We start from the raw sequence: 27,195 nt of genomic DNA, 5'->3' as shown, positions 1-27,195 counted from the left end.
AAAACAATGTACATTACATTATCTTAATCACTGCTTTGAAGAAGCAGTTGCTGAATGGCAGTTTGGAGCGTTCAGCTATCAGGCTCCTCTCATGTGGAACCAGGTTCCTGTTTCATCTCGGGAGGCTGGACCTCTGAGCCTGGTTCTGCAGGCTTCTTCCTGTTAAAGGGGCGTTTTTCCTTTCCACCATCTCATCTGCTTGCTCAAGTGGAATTGATGGTTTATTCTGTAAAAGTGCCTTGAAATGACTGTATTGGATTTGGCATTGTACAAATACAATTTTAATTGCAACTGAATCAAATGATGAAATCACAGAAATTTAAATGGGAAGCATCTTTACATAGAGAAAGAATTAACTTAGAAAATTTAAAAAAAGATTGAATGAATGTATCACCAGATTAAAGAGTTTATGCTCACCTACTAATGAAAAGAGGAGTCAATGGTAGCCCCTATGTGCCATCATTAAATAAATAAATAAATAAATAAATAAATAAATAAATAAATAAACAAATAAATAAATAAATAAATTGCGCCTTCTCTCCATGCCCTAAATACTCTGCACTCGCCCCTGCTGTCTGAGACAAACAATGGGGGTGGGGGTATTTACTGGTATAGGGCGTTAATGGTTTTGATGCAACAGCAAATCTCCGTGACGTCCTGCCAGGCAGGAGCACTTCATTAGGAGGAAGAGGAGGAGGAGGAGTTAATGAACACCCCTTCTCCACCTCTCCTGCGCACCGCGCCCACAGACTGGACCACCACTCCCGCATCCCGTCCAAGCTTTCACACCGAGTCTCCCTGCTCCTCTGTCCGTGCACCATGGAGCGGCTGGGTTTTCTGCTTTTTCTTGCAGCCTTCGCTTGCACCATTGGAGGTAAGCCAGCATGCATGAGTGTCCAGAGATAATAAGACACCCCCCGTGCGTAAATCTGCGCTGCGCTGGACCTGTTGTGCCAAACGGGAAACAGCACGTGTGCATGTGATTATTTGAGGTTTTCTTCTTTTTCTTCTTCTTCTTTCTTTCTTTGCTTTTTTTTTTTTTAATGGCACTGCCTTGTAGTACTCATTAAGTGCACGTGCACAAATGTATTGATCTGAATCAGTCAGTCAGAGTTTGCAAAGAAAGTGTGTGCAGAAGAAAACAAATTTTAACATTAGATGCAGCCACAGGAGCATGTAGAGATTCTGTATGGATGCTGAGAAAAAGTACAGACAAGGTCTACACAAACAAATGCAATTATGGAAAACCAAGACTTATAGTAACCCCTCATGACTGTCCTCCAGGAGACCCCCAAGCTCACTCAAAGTTCAATCATGCTCTGTTTTACTTCTTACTTAAATTAAATGCTGCCTCCCATCCAAACAGGGTCTTTCCTTGGGCCTCATGCATTCAGACCACGGACCTTTTCCGTCAGGATCATTTGAACAGGAAGGAATGTGGCAGCTTTGACCTCCAGGCTAACATTTCCTCGGCTGGAGGAGCTTATAGAATACAGCTGTTGCAAAGACCCAGAGAAGAAGCAAGGCTGAGTGATGCAGCCATGGTTGAACGTAGTGTTCCAACAGTAATCTGACTCCAGGTCTGTGAGGAGTCTCCATATTCTCTCTGTGCATGTCTGGATCATTATCTGGTTTCCTTTCACAGTCTAAAATCAGAGGTTTCGAGGTTAGTAGTGTGTGTTTGTCCTGTGATGGACTGTTCACATGGATGGATGGATGGATGGATGGATGGATGGATGGCTGTTACACACATATTGACCAGTAGTTTGACATGTAGTTAGCCAGGCTGTGAGATGGCATTTTTGGTTATTTTTGTCATGAAACCACATACATGTTGCCAGAGAACAATATTATATAAACATTAACAACGTGAGAACACAGACAATCATATGGACAGATGACCAAGTTGAACTGTTATTACAGTGACTGTCAAAATAAAACTACCACGTCCCAGGAGAATATGGACTGTGAGTCATGACACTCTGGAGGAAGACATTGTTGTTCTACTGAGCACGTGCAGAACAACTATTTACTATGGCCGTAGCACATGTGCAGTAGCAGTGCTTCTGAAAAGTCGTGTTTTTCTCTGTTTCCACGGAAATGGAGTCAGAGCGTTTTCAAAAATTTGTGTTTCCACAGAAATTCAGTCGGAACAATTTCAAAAAGTTGCGTTTCCATGGAGACAGGGTCTGACCTTTTTTCAAAAAGTTGTTTCCCCTGGAAATGGAATTGGGAGCTTTTTTCAAAAAGTTGCGTTTAACCTCATTTCCATGTCCACGAAGTGTTTCCAGAGAGTTCCTCCTTGGGAACCATTTTCAAAAGTTTACGTTTTCAGTGACTCGTTGTCGTGTGAACACACTCCCAAAATACTACGAATGTTTTCCATTTTCACTTGAAAACGTTGGTGTGAACGGGGCTTCATTTATTTTATGTACGTGTTTGTGTGGTGTCTGTTAAAATAGGACATTTTTCACACATGCACTCAAAAAGTGTTTTTCATGCAAAAAACAAAACCATAGACCATGTTGTAAATATACACACAGAACAAGTAGGAGTATAAAACTTTAATCACCTCCAGAAATAACCCTCTCTCCACTATAGCCTCGGGTGGGCGGGGCTTAGCTGGCGAACTGAGTTTGTTTCCATTCCCATTGTTGGTGGTTCGATTCCCAATCATCTGATTGCTCTGTCCATGTGTCAAACTGTTATCGGGCAAATCCCATTTAATTTCAATGGTGTGCAAGCACCTTGCACGGCAGCTGTCACCAATTTTGTGTGTGTGTGTGTGTGAAAGAATGACTAACTGAAGTGTGTTGAGGCTGCTGAAGCAGAGTGAATGCACTGCTTAAGTCCATTCACCACCTGCTGTGTCAGATGTTTCACTGCTAACAGAAACAAACCACCTGTCTGAAGACGTTCAACCACACACTAACAGCCGATGCTTCACGATTCCAGTCCAGATTTGTTTTGTAAATACAGTTCTGTAGGATATTCATTTGTGTCGATTGGAAGACTTTAAGAAGTGAACATTGAGCAGGCGGTGTTTCCTGTTGTGTAACACACTGTGAGGAAGCATGAAAGTACCATAAGCCCCTCATTGTGACGGGTCCCCCCAAAAATCTGGGTAACACTGTCATCCTTGTGCCTTTCACGCTGTGTCGCAACACGCACGACCCGCACGTCCTGTTTGTTTCCAGTCTACAGGGACACGAACCCGAGTGAGGCCACGTGAACGATCCCAAACCCGAAAACGATCTTTAAACTGGGATGACGAAGCTCAAACGGTACAGTAGTCTATAGAGAGTGGGTCATCTTCAGGTCCAAACGTTGGTGGTTTAACTCCCCATCTCGCCCTGTCCATGTCTCAAAATGTCCTTGTGCAAAACTATTAACATTGAACCCCAATTTGCTTTTACTGGAAGAAGAGTATCTTGCATGGCAGTCTCGGCCATTGATGTGAGAGAGATATATGAATCGGTGACTTTGGGGCTGCACAACATGTGATATTGATGTTGAACATTGCATTAGCAATATAATTTGGGAATAATATGGAGGAGATGTTGTTTTTGTCTCAGTGGGTGTGCATTTAGGGCAGTCGTGCTCTAAAATGGTGCAGCTCTACTCCAATAATGTAAACCACTTTGAGACTATCGAAACAGGGAAAAATCGCAATGTAATAATTTCCAATTAGCTTTAGAATTAGAATTTGTAATACTTCTACTTGATGTAACTCAGTCTAAAATAAAACAATCAACCAATTGAAACAAAACAACAGTTTTGATGTTTTTTTTTTAAGACAATTTTATGATGCTGCTCGTTTCAGTTTCTGAATCCACCCCAACACTTTCTCGCTTTCAGTTCAGGTTTTGTCCACCAGATGGTGTTTTCAGTCACTAAAGCAGAAGGAGGAATACTACTGAACGCAAAGACGGTGGTGAAACGTCTTTGCGACTACACAGTGGTAAAGTTGAAGTTGCAGGTTGAAGCCCCGTTGTCACCAACGTGTTTCCCTCAAATCTGCATTCATCAACTAATAACGAGCCACTTTGGAATCTCGGCGAAGGATTGACAAACACTCGGGTGACTCAACACCAACACCTTTTAAGATGCGCTGCGTCTCATCTCATAGGATGTTTTTTTGTTGTTGGTCTACGAACCAGAATGAGCAAGTTTTCTGACTTTAAGCAGCCCGTTAACTATTGCAATACCTGTTTGCACCACAAGATGCCGTGTTGAGTCACTGGAAGAAGCTGAATGGGGAATGGTTAACAAAGGCTGAATCTGTTGGCTCCTACACAGTAGTGGAGTCAAAACAATAAACAGCAGGTTGTTATCAACAACACATTTAGTGTGACACACTTGTTTAAAGATGACTGAATTCATTTTAAGCATCAGGTTTTTACTCAACAAACTTTGGAGCGTCACCAAAAGCTTGAAGATCGTCTCTTCAATCCGGACCAGAACTGTGCCATAAGCGCTAAAACCAGTCATAGCAAACTCCACTGCTGGACACCTCAGAATTTACAGATCGCAGCTACACTGTCAACAAAATGTCAGGTTTCTGCCATTTTATTTACAATCTCATTGTGTCCCTTCAGATATATCCTTTGTCTCTTTACATTCACTCAGACCTGCTCCGAACTTGGAACTTGTTGATTGAGGCAATTCATTTAATGGTGATGACTGACTTAGGTTTTTCTGTCGGCACTTTACAGGCTCTGGTTGATGGCGGTTTTAAGGTGAGCGAGGTTTAAAGATCCAGATGGAGAGCAAGTCTTGTTGGGGTAAATGTGACTGTGAGGACATGTCTGAGGTACATAAAGCCCTCGTCAACGTCTGACATTAGTGAAGCTGTTAAATTTGATTAAAAAGATGGGGAGACTCTGCTCCTCCCTCGTTTTGTGGGTTGGATTATTTTTCCAGCAACACAGCAACGTCCCCCGTGTGATCAGATGTCGGCAGATATACTCGAGTACATGTTAGAAGAAGAACACATTACTGTTATCTCGCTGATACTCGCACTGTAATTTGATTATGGTGGGACCGGGGGGGGGGGGGGGGGGGGGGGGGGCTCCAGGGGGGATTCAGCAGAGGACAAAGACAAGCTTTCTTTCAGCTCTTTCTTTTTTTGGGTTGTTGTTATGAAAGAACAGGAAGCAGCCGGGGACCGAGAGAATGAGGAGAATCCTACAGAAAACACACTCTGCCAGATCTTCAGGAAAATGTGCTCCTCATAGGAGGTTTAGGATGATTGGGTTCTGGCTATTAGTGAAGTGATGTGATGCTGCCAGAGTCGCTCCATAACTCAAATGTGTAAACAGCAGTGTGTGATAATGATGATGATAATGAGGGGCAGAGTCACCAAACAAGATGTTTGTAAGGACAGACGACACACACACACACACACACACACACACACACACACACACACACACACACACACACACACACACACACACCGTTTCCTTAACCAATTATTGTAGATCCAACAGGTGGTAGGATGATCATAGTTCAAATTGTTTAACTCTGAATGATTCCATTACTGTATATAAATGCTAATCTGTATCTTTAACACCTTTTTTGTGCAGCAGGACGACTTTCATTAAAACAGAGCGCGTCTTACTGAGTGATCACGTCTCGTCTAGTCTCTCAGCAGGGACCGAACCAGCGCCGACTCCTGAATGAGCTGATGAGGGACTACAACTATCTGGAGAGACCAGTCGTCAATGACTCTGATAGTCTCACCATAGAGTTCAGCTTGAGTCTCATGCAGATCATGGACGTGGTGTGTCCCTTTTCTTTTCTTTTTTTTCTCTCTCTGCACTTTGCATGTTCTCTTGTTTTTTAATCTACTGCACATCGCTCTGTGATCGTAGTGAACGCTCAGTTGTAAATCGCAACGAATGTCACAGCTGAAATCAATTCCCATGCAGAGGAACAATCCCGCCGTACGAGTCGAGTCAATCCCATTGTTAATCGGAGCAATTGAGCTGATCAAGGGCTTCAATTATCTTTCGCCTGCATGGAGACGTTTCGTGTCGGAACATTCAGAATGTCATTTCAGCGTGAAGCTCTGGCACAGCAGGCGAGGGGAGGGTTTGTTTTTCTTTAACTTTCTTTATGGAGCCACCCGAGCTGATGAGTAAAAAAAACAAATAATTTAAAATGATCCCATGTTTCCGCTCGACAAACAAGTATGGATCAGTGGATGGAGCGTGTCGTATTTCAATCCCCAGTTTTGGGGGTTTGGTCTCTCACCGTCACCGTTGGGGCGTAAACTCACTTTCAGACTGCTGAAGCTGCATTAGATAAGTAAAGTCCATTTTATTACCGCGTCTACTTTCAGAACTGCCACGTTCTTTAAATCGTGGCTTCAGACAAAATTGAATCCTGGAGGTTACGAGTGAAGCAGCTTCCAGTGTCCTTGATATGAATTTTAAAGTCTTGAATCGTAGATCTATCTTTCATTTTAGAGTCAAATATTCAATTGACTCATATTTTGGTGATTGTTCTATGAGGTTTCACTGAGGAAAAATAATGTAATATAATTGAGCAATAGCATTAATGAATCTCTTTGTTTCTTCAACAGGATGAGAAGAACCAGGTTTTAACAACCAACATTTGGCTACAGATGGTAAAAGATGGTTCTTCCCTGATTTCATTCATCTTATTGGGCACTGCATCAATAATATGATGCTTTAAGTCTGAAGGTTCAGATATTTAATTTAGATGGTCTTTATTATCATTTGTTAGGATAAATCCCTACTTAAGGGTTTTATTAGTTGGATGCAGAACCAGGCTTTACCCCCCCCCCCCCCCCCCCCCCCCCCAGAAAATTGTTCAGAAAAAACAAACTTGTGATAATCGAGTGGATTGAGAGTGATTGAGTTATTGATATCCAATCATCTTTATTCATAAAGGACGCAAAAGAATCACTGGGACTCAAAAGGGCTGCACCCTGAAATACACAACACAATTAAAAACTTAAAGACGTACAAAATAAATACAAAAACAATAAAAAAAATAAAAAAAAAGAAATTTTAAATCTTAAAGAAAATTTAAAAGAATATTTTTGATAGACATTTTGAAAATGATAAGAAAAAAAAATCCAAAATAATAAAAAGGAAAATTTTTGAAAAATAACTCTCCATATATATATATTTTACAATTTATGAAAAGTTATAAATCTAAAATATAGAAAACATTTAAAGTGTCAAAAAATTAAAATAAAAGGGAAAAAAAGAAAACAATTAGTTTTTAATAATTTAAAAACATATACAAAAAAAATCCAACCTCTCCTGTTGACTCAATGATGAGATCCAAACTGAGGAATCAGTTCAGACTTTCGAGAGAAATTGTCCAAATGTGTTTAAAGTGACTTCTGGTTTGATATAAACTTCTGTCGACTGTTTTACTTTCTCAGATCTTTTGTGATTCAAAGAAAATGAGGAGGAAAAGAAAACGTTATTTGTCTCAGTCGTCCCTCCGAGTGTTTGTCTGTGCTGGAGCGTGTGATTCCCTCGTCCTGGAGCCCGGCGGTCGTCCTCAGGACTGACCCCCACTCCACGTTTTATGTTTCATTGTGTGACCGTACGTCTTCCCTGCAGCTGCAGTGTCAGCGAGCCGTGTCGAGGCCGTTCGTCCGGCCTTAAATCATCCGAGGAGTCGCTTAACTCTGTCTGCAGAATCAACCATCGCAACGCACCGCCTCTCATCTGAGAGCCCGACACTGACACCGGCCTATCAAATCAAAGATATTAGTAGATATTAAGATCTTCAATTAGTTCATCGTGTAACTTTGTGAGTTAATTGTGATTAACAGCACTTTTCAAATCATGTTTTGCAAACGGTTCCTAAGATGGAACTTTTTGAAAACAATCAAAACGCAGAAGCTTTCTGACATGAAAAACTAAAATAATGCGTTTTCACTTGAAATGTTTTTCGTCGTGTAAACGGGGTCTTAGTAAATCAAGTCTGGGGTGCTGGCGCTGAACCAGCGGATAAATTACCAACATGCAGTCCCGTCGTCCTCCGGATGTTATAAATATAAAATAACAGCCCGTGATCTTTCCTCCTGTGTGATTATGAAGTGGAATTCCTCATATCGTCTTTGAATTCCATAATTCTCAGAGGCGCTGCAAAGACATTAAACTCCATATGGTGGCATGTCGCCGCATTAAATTACCTACATCTGCTGCCAACATATATTTATTTTGTCTTTTATAGACCGTGCTGTGAAGCTGTTGGATTACAGCGTGAAAATTTATGTTCCCCCCCCCCCCACAGCACTGGGTCGACCCCTTCCTCAAGTGGGACGAGGCAGGCTACCCTGGTGTGAACAACCTGAGATTTCCGGACCATCTCATCTGGAAGCCTGACATTCTGCTCTATAACAGGTGGGCGTTGTTCACGCGGACCTGCGGGGCTGAAACTGGACACGAAGGAGGAGACCAGGCATGCAGACCCTGTCCTCTGCAGTTTGGGAATCTCAGTGCATTACTCATCACATTGCTGCCGACAGTGATTCCCCGCTCCACTTGGATTTAACTAAGCAATTTGGTACAAGCCTTCTATCGGGTACTGCATGGGCAATTTTCTTTCTCAGAGTCGGCGTGTTTTAAAAATAGTTGTGTTTTCAGTCAATCTAAACACCGTTGTCAGGTTCAGCGACCCCCAACACGCAATGAAAGTCTTGCATTTTGACTTGAGACCGCGTAAACGGGTCCTGAAACGGAAACTCATTTAAATGTGTAGAAAACGAACATTTCCCACATGTTGAAGGACATTTACATCCTTCAAGACTTTAAAGCTAATACAAAGAAAAACCATCACATCCAAGTCTAAAAGAAAATCCATGAAGGATTGAGAGGAGTAAAAGTGGAATGAATCACACACATTACAACATTTCTAGCAAAGAACAAACTGACTCATGGCACAAATTTAACATCGTGCCTCTTTACAGGGGAAGAGGGAAGATTTCTCAATGAATAAATTGTGGATATCCTGCATTCGAACTACGATTGGCAATCTGGTGTATACAAATCGACCTTAGAGTTTATAAATTGAGTCAGATTAAAGACATTCAATGTTTTTTTAATTCAGTCTTCTAGTGAAATAGTTTCACTCTATGAAGAGGAGTGTATGTCTGCTCTCTCTCTCTCTCTCTCTCTCTCTCTCTCTCTCTCTCTCTCTCTCTCTCTACCTTGGTTATCCCACAAATTTAATCCGTTCCTCCCTTAACTTTCTGTGATATTAGCATAACTTAATCAATACTTCAGTGGCTTATTATCCTGAAAGGTGAGCGGGAACGTTTCTCTGGAGGATTGGTGCTGCTCCTCTCGTTAGTTGCAGTGTGAAGCCATAAATCATTTAGACGAATGAATAAACCTTCTGTGTACAATAAAAAAAAGGTTTTATCATGTAATATACTCGTGTTGGAAATTGCTGTTCACCATTAAGCCTGGCTTGTTTGCACGGCAACGATTTCAAGTGAAAACGCAAAACTTTTGCAGTGTTTTGGGGCGTGTGTTTCCATGACAACGGTGGTCGGAGCCACTGAGAGCGCAACTTTATGAAAAAAGGCTCCAAAAGGGGAAGTTTTCGAAAACTGTAAACATGTAAACGGGCGAAACGGCACTTTCTGGAAGCGCTTGGGCACAGTGACCGTGTAGACGGCGGAAACGCTGTCCATACGAACGTCCATGGTCTCCCATTGCTAATGTTTATAGCGTGTTGTTCTCTCATGTTCTCATGGCCTGGCATGCTAATTAAATTATGTTCAACATGAAGCTTTTCTGAATCAGAAATGACAAACTAATCCTGCATGTGGCACATAATAACATACACATATTTACGCTTCCTTTTGTCACATTTCTGTGATGAGTTAAAGGACTTGCAATACAAAGTTTGCACCACAAGATGTCGTATTGAGTCGATTAAAGAAGGTTAAGGCTGAAGGTCTTTGCTACCAAACGGCGATTCAGTCTGATGTGATACGTTGTTTTCGGCGTTTCTGCCGTTGTTGAGTCAGTGTGAATGTTTTCAGAAGTGAAACCGCAAGAGCGATGCCTTTCACTTGAAACGGCGTCATATAAATGACAATCAAACCTTTGAAATAAATGAGAAAAACAGATTGAAGGCATCAGCTAATTATGAAAAGCGGCACTGTGCGGCTTTTCCTCTGTTAGAACTCAGGAAAATCTTGATTTGAGGCTTTCTGAATCGCTGCAGCTCGGCTCTGTCTCACTCTCTGGGGAGTTTATTCAGAGCGGGTGAGGAGAGGGATAGTACCCACCGAATCACCGTCTCCGGGGAAATGTCGCCTCGGATTCGGCTCTTTGTGGCTCCTAGTCTGCAGCAGTAACGACTAGTATTATTTGTATTCCTCTACTACAGCATCCGTTCCCCTCTGTGTTCACAGCTCTGCTTAACTTATCCTCATGATAAACCCTGTTCTCAGATATGAGACCATATTTGGTACCATTTGATCTTGTTTAGTTTTTTTTAAATGTAATTGTGGTAAATTGGTAAGAACGAATACATGATTGAAAAGTTGAGCTGCGCTTTGAAGTGTGTATTGCTTCTGTTCTGACAAAAGTAAGATTTAAAAACCCCAAAAACGATAGAAAAATGCTTCCCTTAAATAATCCTTTAAATAAGCTTATATTTTTCCTGCTCCTTCATTACTGTCTCTGTGTTTGAATGAGTTTATATACACTTCAGCAGTATGAATATAGGTACATTTATACATGAATTGCAAAAAAAATCATAAATATAGAAAAAAGAATGACGAAAAAAATAATTACAATAATTAGACAAAAATAATAATAATAATGATGATAATAATTAGACAAAAGTGTTTTTCCTACTTCTTTACAAACTGAGCTGTAAAATACACGTTTCAGAGACAAGACAAGAGGCATGTAGAAATAAAGTTCTTGGTTTGGTACAAACAAGTGAGCTTATGGTTTATTTCTCAAAAAAGTCTGGACAAAGCCTCCTTCAGCTTCCTCGGGCTGAAATGTTCCATTTTCAAGTAGTTCAATGAATAAAATTTTTCTCCTCAAGGATGCATCAGTGAATGAATTCTGTAACGTGCCTCCCAGTGACGTGTCGTTTCCGTGTTTCCTGCAGTGCAGACGAGCGGTTCGATGCCACCTACCACACCAACATCCTGGTCAAGTCCTCAGGCTCCTGCTCCTACTTACCTCCAGGTGAGACACTCACAACTTCATGTCAGTGGAAATCTCCTGCAAGTAACTGAGTGGGGCACATATTTATATATGCTATATATTTATTCATATTTATAGACGGTGTTTAAAACAGGGGTGTCAATTATTAGTTTGTTAAATCACCCATAATGCAACAGTTATTTTTGAGGGGACATTTCACAGTATTTTGCACCAGAATTAAAATTAAAATTGGCTTTATGTTGAGATTGGATAATTTTCAGGAGTAATTGTGGAGTTTTGTGAAGATGTAGACATTTTTATCCCGTATACTCTGCACCATGACATAGAAAAACTTTGAAGTTTAAATTTAAAAGGTTATTATATCCCCATTTTACCAATCCACCCAGGATGAAACTGGGCTGAATGTGGCCCTCGAAACTAAAATGTGTTCGACACCCCTGATTTAAAGCTGTAAAAACATACAAGAACATTGAATGGACTGGAACTCAAATGGGGTTTTCTGTTATCTTATAGATAGAGTGATTCTACATCTATATAATTAAATGAATGTCACTTCATATCGATTAAACGTCACTTTCATATCTATTAAATGAATATGATTGCAATCAGTTATCAGATTTTAATGGTCATTTTTAAGCGCATCGATTTATTAATTTTTTTGGGCTGCATTAACAAGCTGCCTCCATGATCAATGCACAAATGAAATGGTTTGTATTGAAAGTGATTAGTCTGTCCACAAATGGGTCCTGAAAGAGAGGCGGACTTGGAATCGGACGTTCTTTGCAGGTTTGATCCACACAACAAACGGATCACCGCCGTGGGTCCCTGAGCGTGACCCTTGACCCCCGATTCAGCTCCCAGGAGCTCTGTGCTCATATGGCCGCCGACCGCAAATAGAAATAGGATTGGTCGATATGGGAAAATGAAAATTTCCACAACGGGATTGATAAAGTAAAAAACATAACGATTCTGTTCATAATAGTAGTAATGCACAAGAATCACTGTGCGTATCAGTCACGAATGACGTCCCAAACTTTCTTTTATTTTGTAATGAATTTAATGTGATCGCGACTTTCATGATAATGGATTTCTATTCTATTCTATTGTAAGTAAGGAAAAACCAGGAGGAAAACAGCCCCCCAAAGTGATATGACGAGGTATGATTGAAACGTGAAACAAAGATAAAACGTACTGAAGTGGAAAAACATTTCTATTCTAGATGCACACAGAATTACCACCTGTGATCACATTCTCTCTCTCTCTCTCCCTCTCTCTCTCTCTCTCTCTCTCTCTCTCTCTCTCTCTCTCTCTCTCTCTCTCTCTCTCTCTCTCTCTCTCTCTCTCTCTCTCTCTCTCTCTCCCTCTTTTCTCTTACCTTGCAAAAAAAGAACAATAAAAGAAAACCCTGCCAGTCCACTTTGCCTGAGCATCTTAATCAATCGCCACATAAATAGGCCCATCACTGAGTGTCTCCAGGATTGATCGTCTCTGTCGTTGGCTGATTGCCTTTTATTTTCGCTCCAAATGAACCTCGTGGAGTTCCTCGTCGGCCTCAGAGAGCTGCCGGCCGCCTCGGCTGCATTAAAGCAGTCTCACGGTATGCAGATTGGACCGAGACGGACAAATCATTTGAATTTCCTGACATTCGTCTTAGTCCTTCCAGTTATTAAGAGTCTGTTTCCCCGTCTTCATTCATTTTTCCCTTGGTGTTTATCATCCGGCAGAGTTGTGGTTACTGCCAGCCTCTCATATCTCTTTAAAGAAGAAATGGAAATGAGATTGGCTCTCCTGGAGAAACATCGTCCTCTTTCATCTCACTGTCATATTGAATTTTCTTACTCGTGAGAGGACGGATTGCACTCCGACTCCGTTCCTCTCGTTCCGGCGTTTCTCTCATCTCTTTGTGTAAAACCAGTTGAACAGGCATTCCATTAGAAGTGTGAAGTTCTCCCAGCAACAGCTGTTCACTCCCATCTTCCCAACAGGGATCTTCAAGAGCACCTGCTCCATCGACGTCCGCTGGTTCCCCTTCGACATCCAGAGATGTGACCTGAAGTTCGGCTCCTGGACGTACGACGGCTGGTCCCTCGACCTCAAGATGCAGGAGGCGGACGTCACTGACTACACGGCCAATGGGGAGTGGGATCTGGTCGGTGAGTGACCACCATGGACAAGGAAGTTCTTCTAAAAGCTTCCGCGAGGTCCGTTTCTCTTTCTTTGGACCCGTTGAACTGTAAGAACCTGGACGTTGTATTATGTGCATTGTGCTGGAAGATTTCCCTCTACAAGGCGGCTTCTGCTTGGTTTTTTTACTGGAATATTGTCGATTTAGACAAGAGAACATTTTTAAGGGACGACAGAAAACTTTTGTAGAGTTTTGGGTGTGCGTTGTCACGACAACGGTGCTCAGAGCCTCTGAAAACGCAGCTTTCTGAAAATGGCTACCTACGTTTAACTTTTCGAAAAGACTCCGACTCCGTGGGAACGGCGAAAAAGCAACTTTTTAATTAACTTAATTGTTAATGTTTATAGCGTATTGTTCTCTGCATGCATGTGTGTGTGGTTTCATTACAAAAACAACCAACAGCCTGGCAGGCTGAACGAATCGTTTTCAGCGTTTTTGACGTTTCCGTCTTAAGACATCTTTTTTTTTTTTTTTTAAAGGTTATTCTGGCACTATTTCACCGGTCCGGCTCATCCGTTGTCAAAACATTGCTGTGTAAATGTGAAACTTTTCCAAAATGGAAACACAAAAAGATGTATTTTCACTTGAAAGGTTGTGGAAATGAGGCCTTAAAATGGAATGTCCCCATTGGGCAATGGATGAAGGCGGTTCAGGTGTCATTCACACTGAAGTCGACTTTTTTTTCCCCATATTTGATCCAAACAACACAAACTTTGTTTTTTGTCAACTCCGGCCCAGATCACCGCCACATGTGGTCTTTACATCAGCTCTGAACCTCTGAAATTTAAAATGTGACAGGATTTTATGGAAGGTCTTTTAGTTGCTTGGTACTTGGGGCGTGAGAACTCCTCCTTCCCTTTTTTTAAAATTTGGTTTTAACCTTTTCGTCTTTTTTGTTTTCTCACAGAGGTTTCCGGGAAGAAAAACGAGCGTTTCTACGAATGCTGCCCGGAGCCGTACCCGGACGTCACCTTCACCGTGGTGATGCGCAGACGGACCCTCTTTTACGGCCTCAACCTGCTCATCCCCTGCGTCCTCATCTCCACTCTGGCCCTGCTCGTCTTCCTCCTGCCTGCAGACTCTGGAGAGAAGATCTCACTGGGTAACACACACACACACACACACACACACACACACACACACACACACACACACACACACACACAAAACAAGGTTAATGTTTTTCTGTTTCCTCATGGGGGCGTTTCATTGAAGCGACACACCCCAGTATGTATTTCTCATTCATTTAAAATCAGTCTGAAACACATTTTTTCTGCCGTTTCCACATGATGAAACGTGTTGAAAAGCATTATATTGAACACATTCACACACATTAAATCATTTCCAGAACAAATAGTCCAGAAACTGGATAAATTTCTACCTGGATTTCTGTTCATGCTGTTGACCATCACTCTAATACTATATATCGTATGACTTGTTAAAGGGAATCCTGAAAACAACTTTCTCAAGTATTGGACATTTATTTTGAAAGCTCAGTGTCAGTTTTTCTTTAAATATACCATCTAGTCAGCTGATCAGCAGCAACTATCTCAATGTTGAACATTACAATTTAATCATGTATTCTGTGGATTCTAAAGAAAGTGAACGAGTCACGTCACCAGATAAAGTTGTTCAATGTGGCGTAATGTGAGACGTAGAACATGCTTTATTTGTTGTTGTTGTTGTTGTTCTTCTTCTTCTTCCTCTTCTTGTTCCTCTTCTCCCTCTCCCTCTTCTTCTTGTTTCTCTTTCTCTTCATCATTCTCTTCTTTTTTGTCTTCTGTGTCTTCTATTAGTCTTTGCTGTCATCTTCTTCTAAGTCTTCATTGACGTGAGATCTTTTTTTGGACTTCTTTGACGAAGTAATGTGGTGAAATCTAAATTAAGTTAACAAAGACGTGAGTCTTAATCCTCCTGAAAAGCCACTCTTTGATTCTAAAACACCCGGCGGCTCAGAAAAGTCGTCTTGTTAGTGGGAGCCTGTCCTGTCGACACGAAAAGCCTCTGCTGCTTCAGCGGGATTTTCTTTTAGATTTGATTTGTTATGCAGAGCCTGTTCGGGCAGAGAGGTTCAAAACAAGGATGATTCTCCATGTCATGTGGAATGAATTCCGAAGGAAAGAGAAATAATAAAATTGAGTGCCAGAAACAACTCAGCCTGAAATTGTTGTGGCTAAATCTTTTTTTTTTTTTGATGATGATGATGATGATGATGATGATGGAAAAGTGTTTGTTTTTAACTTAAATCGTCCGTTTTATGCTGATTTGTGACTGAGGACTCTGGTGTCATGTGATGACTGGTGACTTGTACTTGTTATAACTCTGTGACGTAAATAGTTTTTCCTGAAGTGACTTTGAGATTCGATGTCGTTCTCAGGCATCACTGTCCTGCTCTCCCTGACCGTCTTCATGCTGCTGGTGGCTGAAATCATGCCCGCCACGTCAGACTCGGTCCCTTTGATCGGTAAGCTACAGTACAAAAGCTACAGTCAGCAGAGTCGCTCACGGCTGTTAATGGAAACTGAACTTTGCATTAAGACGAATCCACCCGTTTCAGGTCTCGTTTACATAACGTTTTACTTTCGTCGTGTTTTCGGCGTCTGCTTACACGACAACGGCGCTCGGAGCCACTGAGAATGTTCCGACTCCGTCTCCATAGAAACAGCGATGACTGAACTTTACTGAGCTGCTGCTACTGCGCATTCGCACCACGGTCGTATTAACTCATTCTACGGATGCGCAAGAGCTGCACAACAATAAATGCAGTGTCTGCGCTTCACTCTCGAATGTAACAGCGCTTCTCTAACAAAGTGGATAAATATGAGACCATCATCTGCATACATGGAGACACCTTTTATTTCTAACAGATACTGAGCGGACCAAAATGACAAAGGAAGACAGTTTGAACAAGCTTCAATGTTTATAGTGTATTGTTCTCTGCATGCATCATACATAGGTGGTTCTATCACAGAAATGCAGCACCCACTAGTGGCTATATAGGAAAACTACATCGTTTTCAGTGTTTCTGCCATTTTTGTGTAATTATACATCATTTTCAAAATGTTTCCATCGAAACGCAGAACCTTTCAAAATGAAAACACACAAAAAAAAAAGTGTTTTCTCTTCAAACACTGACGGTAGACAAAACCAAAATAAAATAAAAACTCTTGGAAAACAGCCACAATTTCATCCCGTGTGTACAGGCTCAACATTTTCCAATAACTTCATGAAGTTTAAATGTGAAGGTTATTATGGCATTATTTTACCTGTCTGGTCTTCTTAAAATGAAATTAGGCTTTTAGTGGTCTCTGAACTGATCTAAGTTTGACACTGTAGATTTAAACTTTATTGGTTTTTTTTTGTCGTGGCACCGAGTGTCTGTGATGAAAATGTATGTATTTTTCGGCAAACCAGACAATCATTGCGGAAAAAGACGACAATCACAACATGCAGCCAATTTCAAAGAAACCTTCTGGTGCGAAATACACTGAAAAAAAACCTTCTTCTGCTGTTGAATCATGAGTGTTTTTACAAAATCACCCGGACAGCACGGCTTTGAGGCTAATGGTAGTTTGATAGCTTTTTTAGCAGCATCACCGATATCTCAAGATTGTGTCGTGTCCACTACTCCTGGAATATTTCTTTAAAAATCTGTTTTCTTTGAGATTTTTTCCATTTTTCTTGGTGGTTTGGCCGGACTGGAGACTCTTGCAGGCCAGGTTTGGCCCACATGCCTCATGTTGGACATCGTTATTGTAAAAATATGTGGCTTAAGCCTTCATGTCTTCGTTCCCAGCTCAGTACTTTGCCACCACCATGGTCATCGTGGGTCTGTCAGTGATCGCTACAGTTCTGGTCTTACAATATCACCACCACGACCCCAATGGAAGCAAGATGCCCAAGTGGGTGAGTATTGTTTCATATCGCTTTTTTTTTTTTTTATCCTAATGTGATTTAATAGGAAATGTATTTCATTATACATTTTTCACAGCTTTTAACAAAATCATCTTACCACTGTCTAATAAAAATTTACAAAAATCAAAGGCTTTCTGACCAAACGAGTGTGAGAAGCTTGTTCTTGTATCTATTCTCAGCAGGCTGGATTACTGTAACGGTGCATTTACTTGTCTCAGTAAAAAGTGTGTTAAACAAAACACTGCAGGAGGGAGGAACACATAATGCTTGAAATGAGCCTTAAAATCTCCATCAAAATCTGACTTCTTATCTGTAAAGATGAAGCATAAATTAGGCCTTAAAACATTCATGTTTGCAATTTCACTATTTATTTCTTTGATTTCCATAGAACTTAACCTTTATCCTGCATTTTAGTTTTTTTAAACACTGATTTGTAGAACACTGTCTGATTGCTGCTGTATATATGAACTTTCCTCGTTATGTCTTCAGACTCGCGTGATCTTGCTGAACTGGTGCGCCTGGTTCCTCCGTATGAAGCGACCCGGTGAGGACCAGGTGCGCTCCGCCTGTCACCACAGGGGTCCGCGGAGCAGCCTCACCAGCGTGGAGCTCACCGCCAGCGTCTCGGCCTCCCACTCCACCAACGGCAACATGCTGGCTGCCCGCGGTCTGGACCCTCTGCACGCCACCTCGCCCGACTCCGGCGTCCTCTGCGGGCGACTGGGGGCCCGAGCGGGCGAGGACGAGATGCTCCTTTCGGCGCCGCACGGCTCCCCGGTGGGACACGTGGAGCTGGAGCTGGCCAGGATCCTGGAGGAGGTGCGCTACATCTCCAAGCGCTTCCATCACCAGGACCGGGACGAGGCCGTGTGCAACGAGTGGAAGTTCGCAGCGGCGGTGATCGACAGGCTCTGTCTCATGGCGTTCTCAGTCTTCACCATCCTCTGCACCATCGGCATCCTCATGTCCGCACCCAACTTCGTGGAGGCCATCTCCAAAGACTTCTTCACTCGAGATTAATGTGCAGAAACTGCATTCATCGGCCGTAACATAATGACCCCTGATAGGTGAAGTGAATCACTAGCTAATTCTTTACTAACTAACTAATCATACTTTATTAATCTTCTTGGGGAAATTCTTTTTTTCCACATTGACCCATCGGTAGGCGGCCACATTCCGACGTCCCGAAGAGCTGGTTCGGGTCAAAGGTCTCGCTCAGGGACCCACAATGGTGTCCAGTCCGCTGGGGGAGCTCGAACCTGAGAGCTCCCGATCCCAAGCCCGCCTCTGTCGCTCCGAGGCCCCAACCGTCAACACGGGTTACCTCCTCAAGTCAACATCGTTGAAATGGACAAGTTTCACGACTGGGACAGAGCATCTCCAAACCTGCTGCTGTTTGTTTCCCCCGTAAGGTGGTATTTATCTCGCATGTACCTGGTTTACTTAGGCCCCATTTACATGACAATGTTTCAAGTGAAAACGCATTTGTTTCTGCATTTTTGCTCAAGTGAGTGAAAAGTTTCTAACAGTTGCAGAATTGTATTTTCTTTCAAACACATGATGTGTACTTCCAAGCCAGTTATGTTTTAGGGTGTCAGTAGAAACTCATAAATTCAGTCAAATGCTTCACATTTCGTGATTTCAAAGCTGTTTTCCCCGTCCATACATGACTTAATGTGACGGCATGGCAAGTATATTTACAGAGCACCATTCAAACGCAGGGAGAATCCAAGAGCCAATTCATGAAATTCCACTTTCACGTGCAAACAGGTGGAACCTGGTTACAAATCTGTGTCTTTACTTGCAGGAATTTTAAAGAATTTTTCCGAATGTTTATAATGAAATACCAGAAACTCAGCTGGAAATTGTTGTTGCTAAATCTTTTTTTTTTTTTTTTTGTCTTTTTGAAGATAGAAAAGTGTTTGTTTTTGACAAAAAGGTTGAACTCGGTATGGTTATCTGGGTTTCTATGTCTTTTGCTTAATAGTGGCCACCCGAGTGGCACCTTCAGTATGGAGCTTAAAAAAAGAAAAAAAAGAAAAGACAAGTGACGGCAGTCTGCATTGGTCAGAATCTATGAAAGTGCTCCAAGGGTGGAAAAGAGTTGAATCAGGTACAAGGTTCTGGATGACTGGGTTGATGGAGACCCCACCTCACACCTTCCAGGACTTAAAGGAGCCACTAATCACATGTTGGTGCTAATCGCAGCACCCCTACACGTTATTATGCAGGTGACCATAATGTTATGGCTGATCAGTATGCATTGAAAAATGAAAGCCCAAGCCTTCTTCCAAGCAACATTTTTATACTCATGGGCCTGTAAACCTTTTAAGATTAATACTACAGATAAGAGTTTTCATTCAGGTAAAACATGTTTAATGGATTCATTATATTAAAGTTTATCTTGTCACAGTGCAGCATATAACTAGAAAACCTTTAATCTTGTGTACTGTGTGAGTCTGTGTATTACATTAATTCTGTGCTTTTCAAAGTGTGGGAGGACGAGCCCTCCTTTTAACCACATCCCTATCAAACTCCCCAAAATATAATTCCTAATGACTGCTTGGAACTCAAACAATAAAACGGTTTTCTGAATCTGGTTAAATGCCTTAAATTTAAAATAACTGATTATTGAATATATACCATTTAGGGTTTCGCACTAAAGATCCTTTTGTCATTTAAATTTGTCTTGCATGGGTATATGCTCTGAGAATGAAAAAAAAGAGTTTTTAATATTAAAAAGGGATGAATCGTGATTAATCAACAAATTGTGCAAATAAGTACTGAACAATTAACTGATAAAACGCTGCTATTGAGAAGAACAGATCCATTGACATCATCTGCATAAGTGTTTTATCTCAGTACTCAGTATTGTAAAATTAAATTATGACTTTTCCTCATGGTTTCTTTTCATAAAGTAAAAGATGAGCTGAGAAAAGGCCCCGCCCTGACCCCCTTATTAATGCTGTGCTCTCTGGTCCCCCCACAGGAGAAGAACTGTTTTTTTGTGGCGTAAAATAAAATGTGTCAAACGTCACAATAATATAATCCAACCAAAACTTGTATTAAAATGTACATGTTATACATAAATATCTCATCTTGATGTCGTTTGCTGGTGTACAAGTGCAATTTATTGATTATTAACATACTGTAACCATAGACAAATATAACACTGCTCCTTTTTTAATGTAATTTTGTGGTAATTAAATTTTTTTTTAATTGTTTTGTGAGTAATTTAATATTTGTGTTTGTTTTTAATATCTTCATTGTGGCATTTTGCAAGTAATGAGACTACTTATTAAACTGCACTTTTGTCTTTGATTGGCCCTGTTATGCTTGCTTGTTGTGTTGCGTTTTTATTTTTGGTTTTGTTGTTGTTGTTCCCACATGTCCGACATAAACTTTTTCAATTCAATTCAGTTCAATTCAGGACAGAAGAATTTAGTTGTTATAAAAAAGTTATAAGTAGTTATAAGAGCCAGGGGTGTCAAACACCATGTATTTGAAGGTTATTATTCTGTCTTACTGTCCGGCCAACTTGAGATCACAAGCTGCACGTGGGCCTTTGATAATTCTTTCACACTTCATGAAATCTTTGTGCTTTTTCAGTTTAAAACTTCAGATTTCACTAGAGATAAATGTGTCATAATTGAATATTTATGTTTGTTATTTTTGTTTAATTGTGACTAAAGGTTTCAAGAAAAAGCGACGTTGAAATTATTGTCTGAAGCTTTAAAGAAACAAAGCTCTTTCTTTCCTTTCCTTTCCTTTCTTTCTTTCTTTTTCTGGGAACCATTGAATCGCGGCGCGTGTTTTCCTTCCGGAAGTGATTCCTTGCTGCCACGCAGCGCTGTCAAACCGGTGTGCGTCTTTATTATTGGTCCGACTGTGAACTTGCTCGAGCCGCAATAGAAGTTTGACTCGACTCGTTTTTTATCCTCAACATTTGTCATTAACGACTCTAAACGTTTGAGTTGCTGAGATGTCCGAGGCGCTGCTGCAGTGGTGTATGGATCAGTTACACCACCAGTTCGGACTGGAAGCGTGTGAAGACATCGTGAGGTGAGGAAAACCTGATCAATCTGAGCGGTTCCGCTAACGTGCGTGAGCCTCGTCCTCCGGGTTAAACAGCTGGAAATGATTTTAAGGCGATTGAAATCACTTGTGTGTACCTAGAAATGTTGTGAAGTGTCTGTATGTGTGTGTTTAATGTTGAAACGCTGAAAGAACTACAGCCGTTTGACAGACTGAAGGTTATTTCTTCCATTAGTTCATTGAAACTAAAACTAACTTATTGAACTTTTCGCCTGAAATGCAGTGTTTAAAGTCGGGCTGAGTCACAACCAAAATATATTTTACTCAGATGAAGATTGAACCACAGATTTTCACAGTTTAGAACCACTTCACGTGGCTAATCCATATAAAAACACTTAGTAAACCTCTGCCCAGGTTCATATTCTACAAGTAAATCTGAGATGTGTTCAGTTTTATAAGATTTTGAAGTGGATCTTTTGACACACGGGCAGCCAGTATCAGGGACTGAAGCTCAGGTGTAATGTGTCCCTCCTGCTTTGTGTTGGTGAGAACTCTGGATGAGCTGCAGAAGTCTGAGACATTTCAACACACAGTTTAAAATCAACCAGCCTGATGAAAATAAATGCCCCAACGAGTTTCTCTGAATCTTAGTCGATCAGAAAACTTAATTCAGATGGTAGTGAGCTGATTTTGTTATTGTCTATTGATGTGGTTGTTGAATGAGATGTTAGAAAAAATGAAATGCTACGATAAAATCCATCTAAAATAGGAATGAATGGGCTGAAATATGTAAAAATGGAACATGCTGGGTTAAAGCCAGTGAATAAAATTAGGTTTTATGAATTATGTATAAACTGAAATGGTTCCACATTTTAGCCACAGGTTAATGAAGTATTTGATTATTTAAACTTCTCTTTATTCCTGTTGTTCTCTCTCAAGTCCTTCATCATCTGAACGCAAAAGAGACTTGGGATTCAAGAAAAGCCAATCAAATATTCAATGTAAATGTAAAAGTAAAACGGACAAACGTGAAATCCATCTTTAATAGGAGAACACATGAAGCAGTGTCGATGTGGTCTCAGGTTTAAACCACATGTACTCCTCCCTGCTGTGCAGATACATCCTCTCCATTGAGAAGGCTGAAGAGATCGAGGAGTACGTAGGCGACCTCCTGCAGGGCACGGATGGGAAGAAACGCCTGTTCATAGACGAGTTCCTCAGCAGGTGGAATATGATTCAAAGACGGGCTGCAGACAACTCGAGTCCCGAGAGCCTCTTCCTTCTGACCGACACGGTGTCGCCAACAGGTAGGCTGGGCCACTCATGTTCACAAGGACCCACACCAGCGAAACAAAGCATAATTTATTGACCCCCCTCGAGGGAATTGCTTCTCTGTGACTCTACGGCTTTGTAATGTACGGAAACACAACTTACGCTGAGATCAGGTATCTTAAAAATTCCTCACTATTTTAATGGATTTTCTTTCTTTCTTTCTTTCTTGATCCACCAGACCCGAACCGAGACACCCAGAAGAAGTCTAAACGTAAAGGCCGGAACAAGCAGGAGGTTCTGACTGCGAGTCCAGCTGAGCCGGAGCCCGAGGCGGTGAAGACACCCATCGATCTGATGAGGGTGAGAACACACACACACACACACACACACACACACACACACACACACACACACACACACACACACACACACACACACACCAACACAGAGGAATGCTGTACGAGGTTCAGCTACGGCACGGAGAGATCACATCTGATGACTGCAAATAGTTTCACATGGCTCATCAAGATATTTTAATCTGTGAAACATCACTTTGGTACCACCATAGAGAGCCCACAAAATCCCAAAAGTATAGTATACGTTTGGATTATTGAGTCTTTAATGCCCCGAATTGGTTCCAGCCCCGTTTAAATAACCAACACAACAAAGACAAAGCAAGCCATGAAATAATTCAAGAAAAATACCATCTTTCGTTTCTATTCTTATTTTTTGAAGATTAAAAAGGAGCAAATAGAGTTTATAATTGACTTATTTAAATAAAGCACACATTTTAGAACTGCTCTGATATAAAACAACAAGTAGAACATATTTAATGGCTGCAGGGCTCCAAACGTCCTTTTCCAGGAGTTCAGATTTTTGCACTTGGACTCCAATATGTGGTCCGGGGGAGATGGGGAATTGAACCTGCAACCTCCTGATTGGGAGACGACCATTCTGCGCACTGCGCTTTGCGTACTGTGGACTGTAATGCTGTTGGAGGGACACGTAGCGTCAACGCGGAAGCTGTGTGGTGGTGGTTCTTGTACCATACAACGTTTCTGTATAGAGTAGGAATTAGGCTTTATGGCATTTCATAAGTATTTTCATCAGTACTCTCTATCGGCAAGTAGCTAAAAATTAGTACTCATATTTTCCAAATCATGAAATAATCCTCTGATTTGTAGTTGTGACTCAGTTTTCCGTCCCATCCTCAGGCTCAGGAAAGCAGTAGCACTTCATCCACAAAGAAGAAGGGGAAGTTTGTCAAACTCTACGCCAAAGAAGGCCAGGACAAGCTGGCCGTGCTCCTCCCCGGTCGGAGCGGCTGCGACTGCCTTGCCCAGAAGCACAAACTCATCAACAACTGCTTGACCTGCGGCCGCATCGTGTGCGAGCAGGAAGGCTCGGGACCCTGCCTCTTCTGCGGCAGCCTGGTGCGAACCTCTCCCCTTCACGAGTGACGCTTAACGAGGCTTCTGGATTTTTCCGTTCCGACTAATCTGTGTTTGGATTCAGGTCTGCACCAGAGAAGAGCAGGAGATCCTTCAGCGGGACTCCAACAAAAGTCAGAAACTCCGAAAGAAACTGATGGGAGGTGAGAGTCGAAACCTCAACACTCAGTCACGTGTTCGAAGAAAAATGTGTGCGAGTTTGATTTGGTTTGATGTTTTGGTGGCAGACTCTGGAGAGAGGGACTTTCTTCCTCATCAGGAGGCCAAGATGAAGGCCGGTTTGGAGAAGGCTGTTCAGCACAAGGAGAAACTGCTGGAATATGACAGAAACAGGTACTGTTCAACTGGAACTGAAGCAGTCTCCCAAAGTTTTCCGTTTCAATTGAAAACGGGGCTTCAGTCTCTCATAACCAAACTCTCAATGAAGGATCCAATGTCTGGCTGGAATTGTGCAAAAAAAGTACAATTTTGTTATTTAAAATATAACAGGACCAGGAAATTATGGACCAAATGGGTCAGTTACATCCAGTCCTTACGACCAGATTTTATTGAGGTTACTTGTATTTAGAAAGTAACATTTCTCACTCCCTTTGGTTTTGGTGTTGGATTGGCATGTTTTTTATTTAAATTTTTTCTACGATCAACTGTGCACACTGTTTCTCTCCCTACTTGTTCTGAGTTTGTCGTTGTTGTTGTTTTTTTTGTTTGTTTGTTTCTTTTCTCTTTCTTTTGTAAAACAAAAAGGAAAAAGAAAAGTGGATAATGTGATGACTTGTCTTATTGTAACCTGTTGTACTTCACCACTTTTTGAAAATAAAGAATTAAAAAAATATATATATATAACAGGAACAAAAAAATTATGTAAATAATGACCAGAAAGATTCAATACAACTCAAGTCTGAGGGTTATTTCCTGTTTCTATGATACTATTGTTAAATTAAATACATACTAAGGTGCAAGTAGAATCCTCATTACAGCACAAAAACAACAAAACACACATTAATTAGATAAAGTAAATTAAAAATAACATTTTTAACTGTACTGTGTGTACTTTGAACTGCAGTGTGAGGAGAACTCAGGTCCTGGACGATGAGTCCGACTACTTTGCCACGGACTCCAATCAGTGGCTGTCGCCCGGCGAGAGAGAGAAGCTGAAGAAGAAGGAGGAGGAGCTTAGGGAGCTCCGCCACGCCTCCCGCAAGGACCGCAAGATCACGCTGGACTTCGCAGGGAGACAAGTGATCGATGAAGGGAGCAACCTGGACCAATACTACAACAAGTAAGATGATGTAGAAACACTAAGGACCAGTGGAATTCAGCTCTGGTCCTGCAGGCCATTCCAGTTAGTACCTGAATTTCACAATAAAACATTTGTGAGATTAAAGTTCGATGGACCAGAAAAATTTGGGACTGGGACTCTTCAGGGGCTAAAGTCAAACTTCCTGTTGGAAGCAACAAGAGATTAAACATGCATCTAAATAAATGTTAATAACACCCTTTTCCCCCCTTTTGAATGTCCTTTTAATGTCAGTATAAAAAAAACAAAAACATTATTGTTCCTAAATTTTCCATAACGATGCACCTTGTTATTTAATTTATACTTTTTTTCTAATTTTTTTTTTTAATTTCGGGGTATGAAAATGTGAATGTTTATTTTTCTTAACACATTTCTGTTTTTAGCCCAATTGTTTTTCTTCTTTTTTTTTTAATTTAAAACCTTTTTAAAATTATTTTTTAATTATTTTTGAGTAACTTTTTAACAAAAGTTGCTATTTTTAATTAAAAAAAAAATTCTGCAAAAAACAATTTTTTTTTTTCCCCCAATGATTTAATTCAACAGAAAAACTGAAATGTTTTAATCATCAATCAAAAAATATATGAAAATGTAAATGTTTCAAACTTTTTTGTGTTTTTCTTTTAAAGTTTGACCTTTAAGTCATGAAAATGAAAAATCATAAAATATAATTCTTGTTGTGTTTATCACAATGCCTCTTTATAAATATATTCTTAAATATATCAAGAGTGGAAATGAAATGGAGGAAAATACACAACACAGGCTGTTTATCAAGGGACTGGCATTCCACAGGGATCGAGTTCAGGCCCACTACATATCTACATTTCTGGTAAATTGTTCCAGATGTATTTGTTTTACCATTATAGCCTTGAAGTGATACAAGTAAAAATACTATCTGACATTAATAAAATATTTCAGAAAATAGTTTGACAATTTTGAAACTTTAAATTTTTTTACGTTGCAGTTGTTCAAAATAACAGAGAAAAGAATGACCTTTTAAGTGAAATTCATTTGTATTTATATGCTCTGATTTGATGTTTTTAATGTTGCAGGTTGGATGAGACCCTCAAAGCGATGAACCCTGATTCCAAATCTCCGACGTATTCTGGCAGAAAAGGTGGAAACCAGAGCCTGGGAGAGCTGGTCAACCCCAACATCATGCAGTCGGCTCCACAGGTGAACGCTACTATTGAAAAACAGTGCCACCTTGTGGTGGGACTAATGTGCAACAGCTGTTTTTATCAGCTCTCCACACAATTGAGCTCAGAGATTGTGCTAATAAAGACAATGAATGCACTTTGCAGTGGGTGGATGTTGGAGGCAGAGATTTCCACAGGAGAGCCTCGGAGCGTGAGAAGAGCTCGAGGGAGGACAAGGGAGGAGCAGAAGGGCGAAACCGGCTTCGGCTGCAGGACAAAGAGCTGCAGGAGATGTCCGATGGAGGCTGGTGCCTCAGCATGCATCAACCGTGGGCCTCGCTGCTGGTCCGAGGCGTCAAGAGGTGAGCGGGGATCAGTAGAGCTGCCTCCTGCTCGCTATCGGGCCGGTCTAACGTGTTCGTGTTCAGGGTGGAAGGACGGACGTGGTACACGCCGCACCGGGGTCGACTCTGGATCGCTGCTGCCGCCAAGAATCCCACTCCTCAGGAGATCCAGGAGGTGGAGGCCATGTACCGCCACATCTACAAGAAAGGTCTGCAGCTTTTACATATTCATGGATTCAGTTGTATTTCCATACTTTAACTTTCTTCTCTAATTGTCCCTGTTGGACTTTTGTGACACCGAACCAAGTGTCTCGATTGTATTGATGTATGGAAAAAATGTTAAATAAATGAAAAATATTTATTTAATA

The 27,195-nt window shown here is 41.2% G+C and overlaps 2 protein-coding genes across 3 annotated transcripts in view; both read left to right on the top strand.

Moving 5' to 3' along the window:
* Positions 1-819: 819 nt before the first annotated feature.
* chrna7a (cholinergic receptor, nicotinic, alpha 7a (neuronal)) lies at positions 820-18,312 on the top strand (the record flags this gene model as incomplete). The annotated part of the gene is made up of 10 exons (XM_080458042.1): positions 820-874; positions 5,646-5,785; positions 6,590-6,634; positions 8,287-8,396; positions 11,134-11,213; positions 13,178-13,345; positions 14,285-14,479; positions 15,755-15,841; positions 17,174-17,283; positions 17,782-18,312. 10 exons carry the CDS (start codon positions 820-822, stop codon positions 18,310-18,312), a joined length of 1,521 nt encoding a protein of 506 aa, XP_080314168.1.
* Positions 18,313-21,165: 2,853 nt separating this feature from the next.
* Positions 21,166-27,195, top strand: part of trip4 (thyroid hormone receptor interactor 4) — a 131,118-nt gene continuing 125,088 nt past the window's right edge. The window contains exons 1-10 of one of the 2 annotated variants that reach the window (XM_080493417.1): positions 21,166-21,354; positions 22,444-22,634; positions 22,838-22,959; positions 23,814-24,032; positions 24,115-24,193; positions 24,278-24,383; positions 25,114-25,329; positions 26,397-26,520; positions 26,649-26,845; positions 26,912-27,036. In XM_080493417.1, the coding sequence (XP_080349543.1) occupies positions 21,275-21,354; positions 22,444-22,634; positions 22,838-22,959; positions 23,814-24,032; positions 24,115-24,193; positions 24,278-24,383; positions 25,114-25,329; positions 26,397-26,520; positions 26,649-26,845; positions 26,912-27,036 (1,459 nt within the window). In that variant the 5' untranslated portion in view covers positions 21,166-21,274. Of the gene's footprint in view, positions 21,355-22,443; positions 22,635-22,837; positions 22,960-23,813; positions 24,033-24,114; positions 24,384-25,113; positions 25,330-26,396; positions 26,521-26,648; positions 26,846-26,911; positions 27,037-27,195 lie in introns of both variants that reach the window. The other variant, XM_080493416.1, reaches the window with a different exon arrangement.

Source organism: Lipophrys pholis (assembly GCF_963383615.2).
Source record: "Lipophrys pholis genome assembly, chromosome: 2".
Lineage (NCBI taxonomy): Eukaryota > Metazoa > Chordata > Actinopteri > Blenniiformes > Blenniidae > Lipophrys > Lipophrys pholis.
Note: the sequence above shows the minus strand (reverse complement) of the source record. Positions and strands in the feature narration are given on the sequence as shown.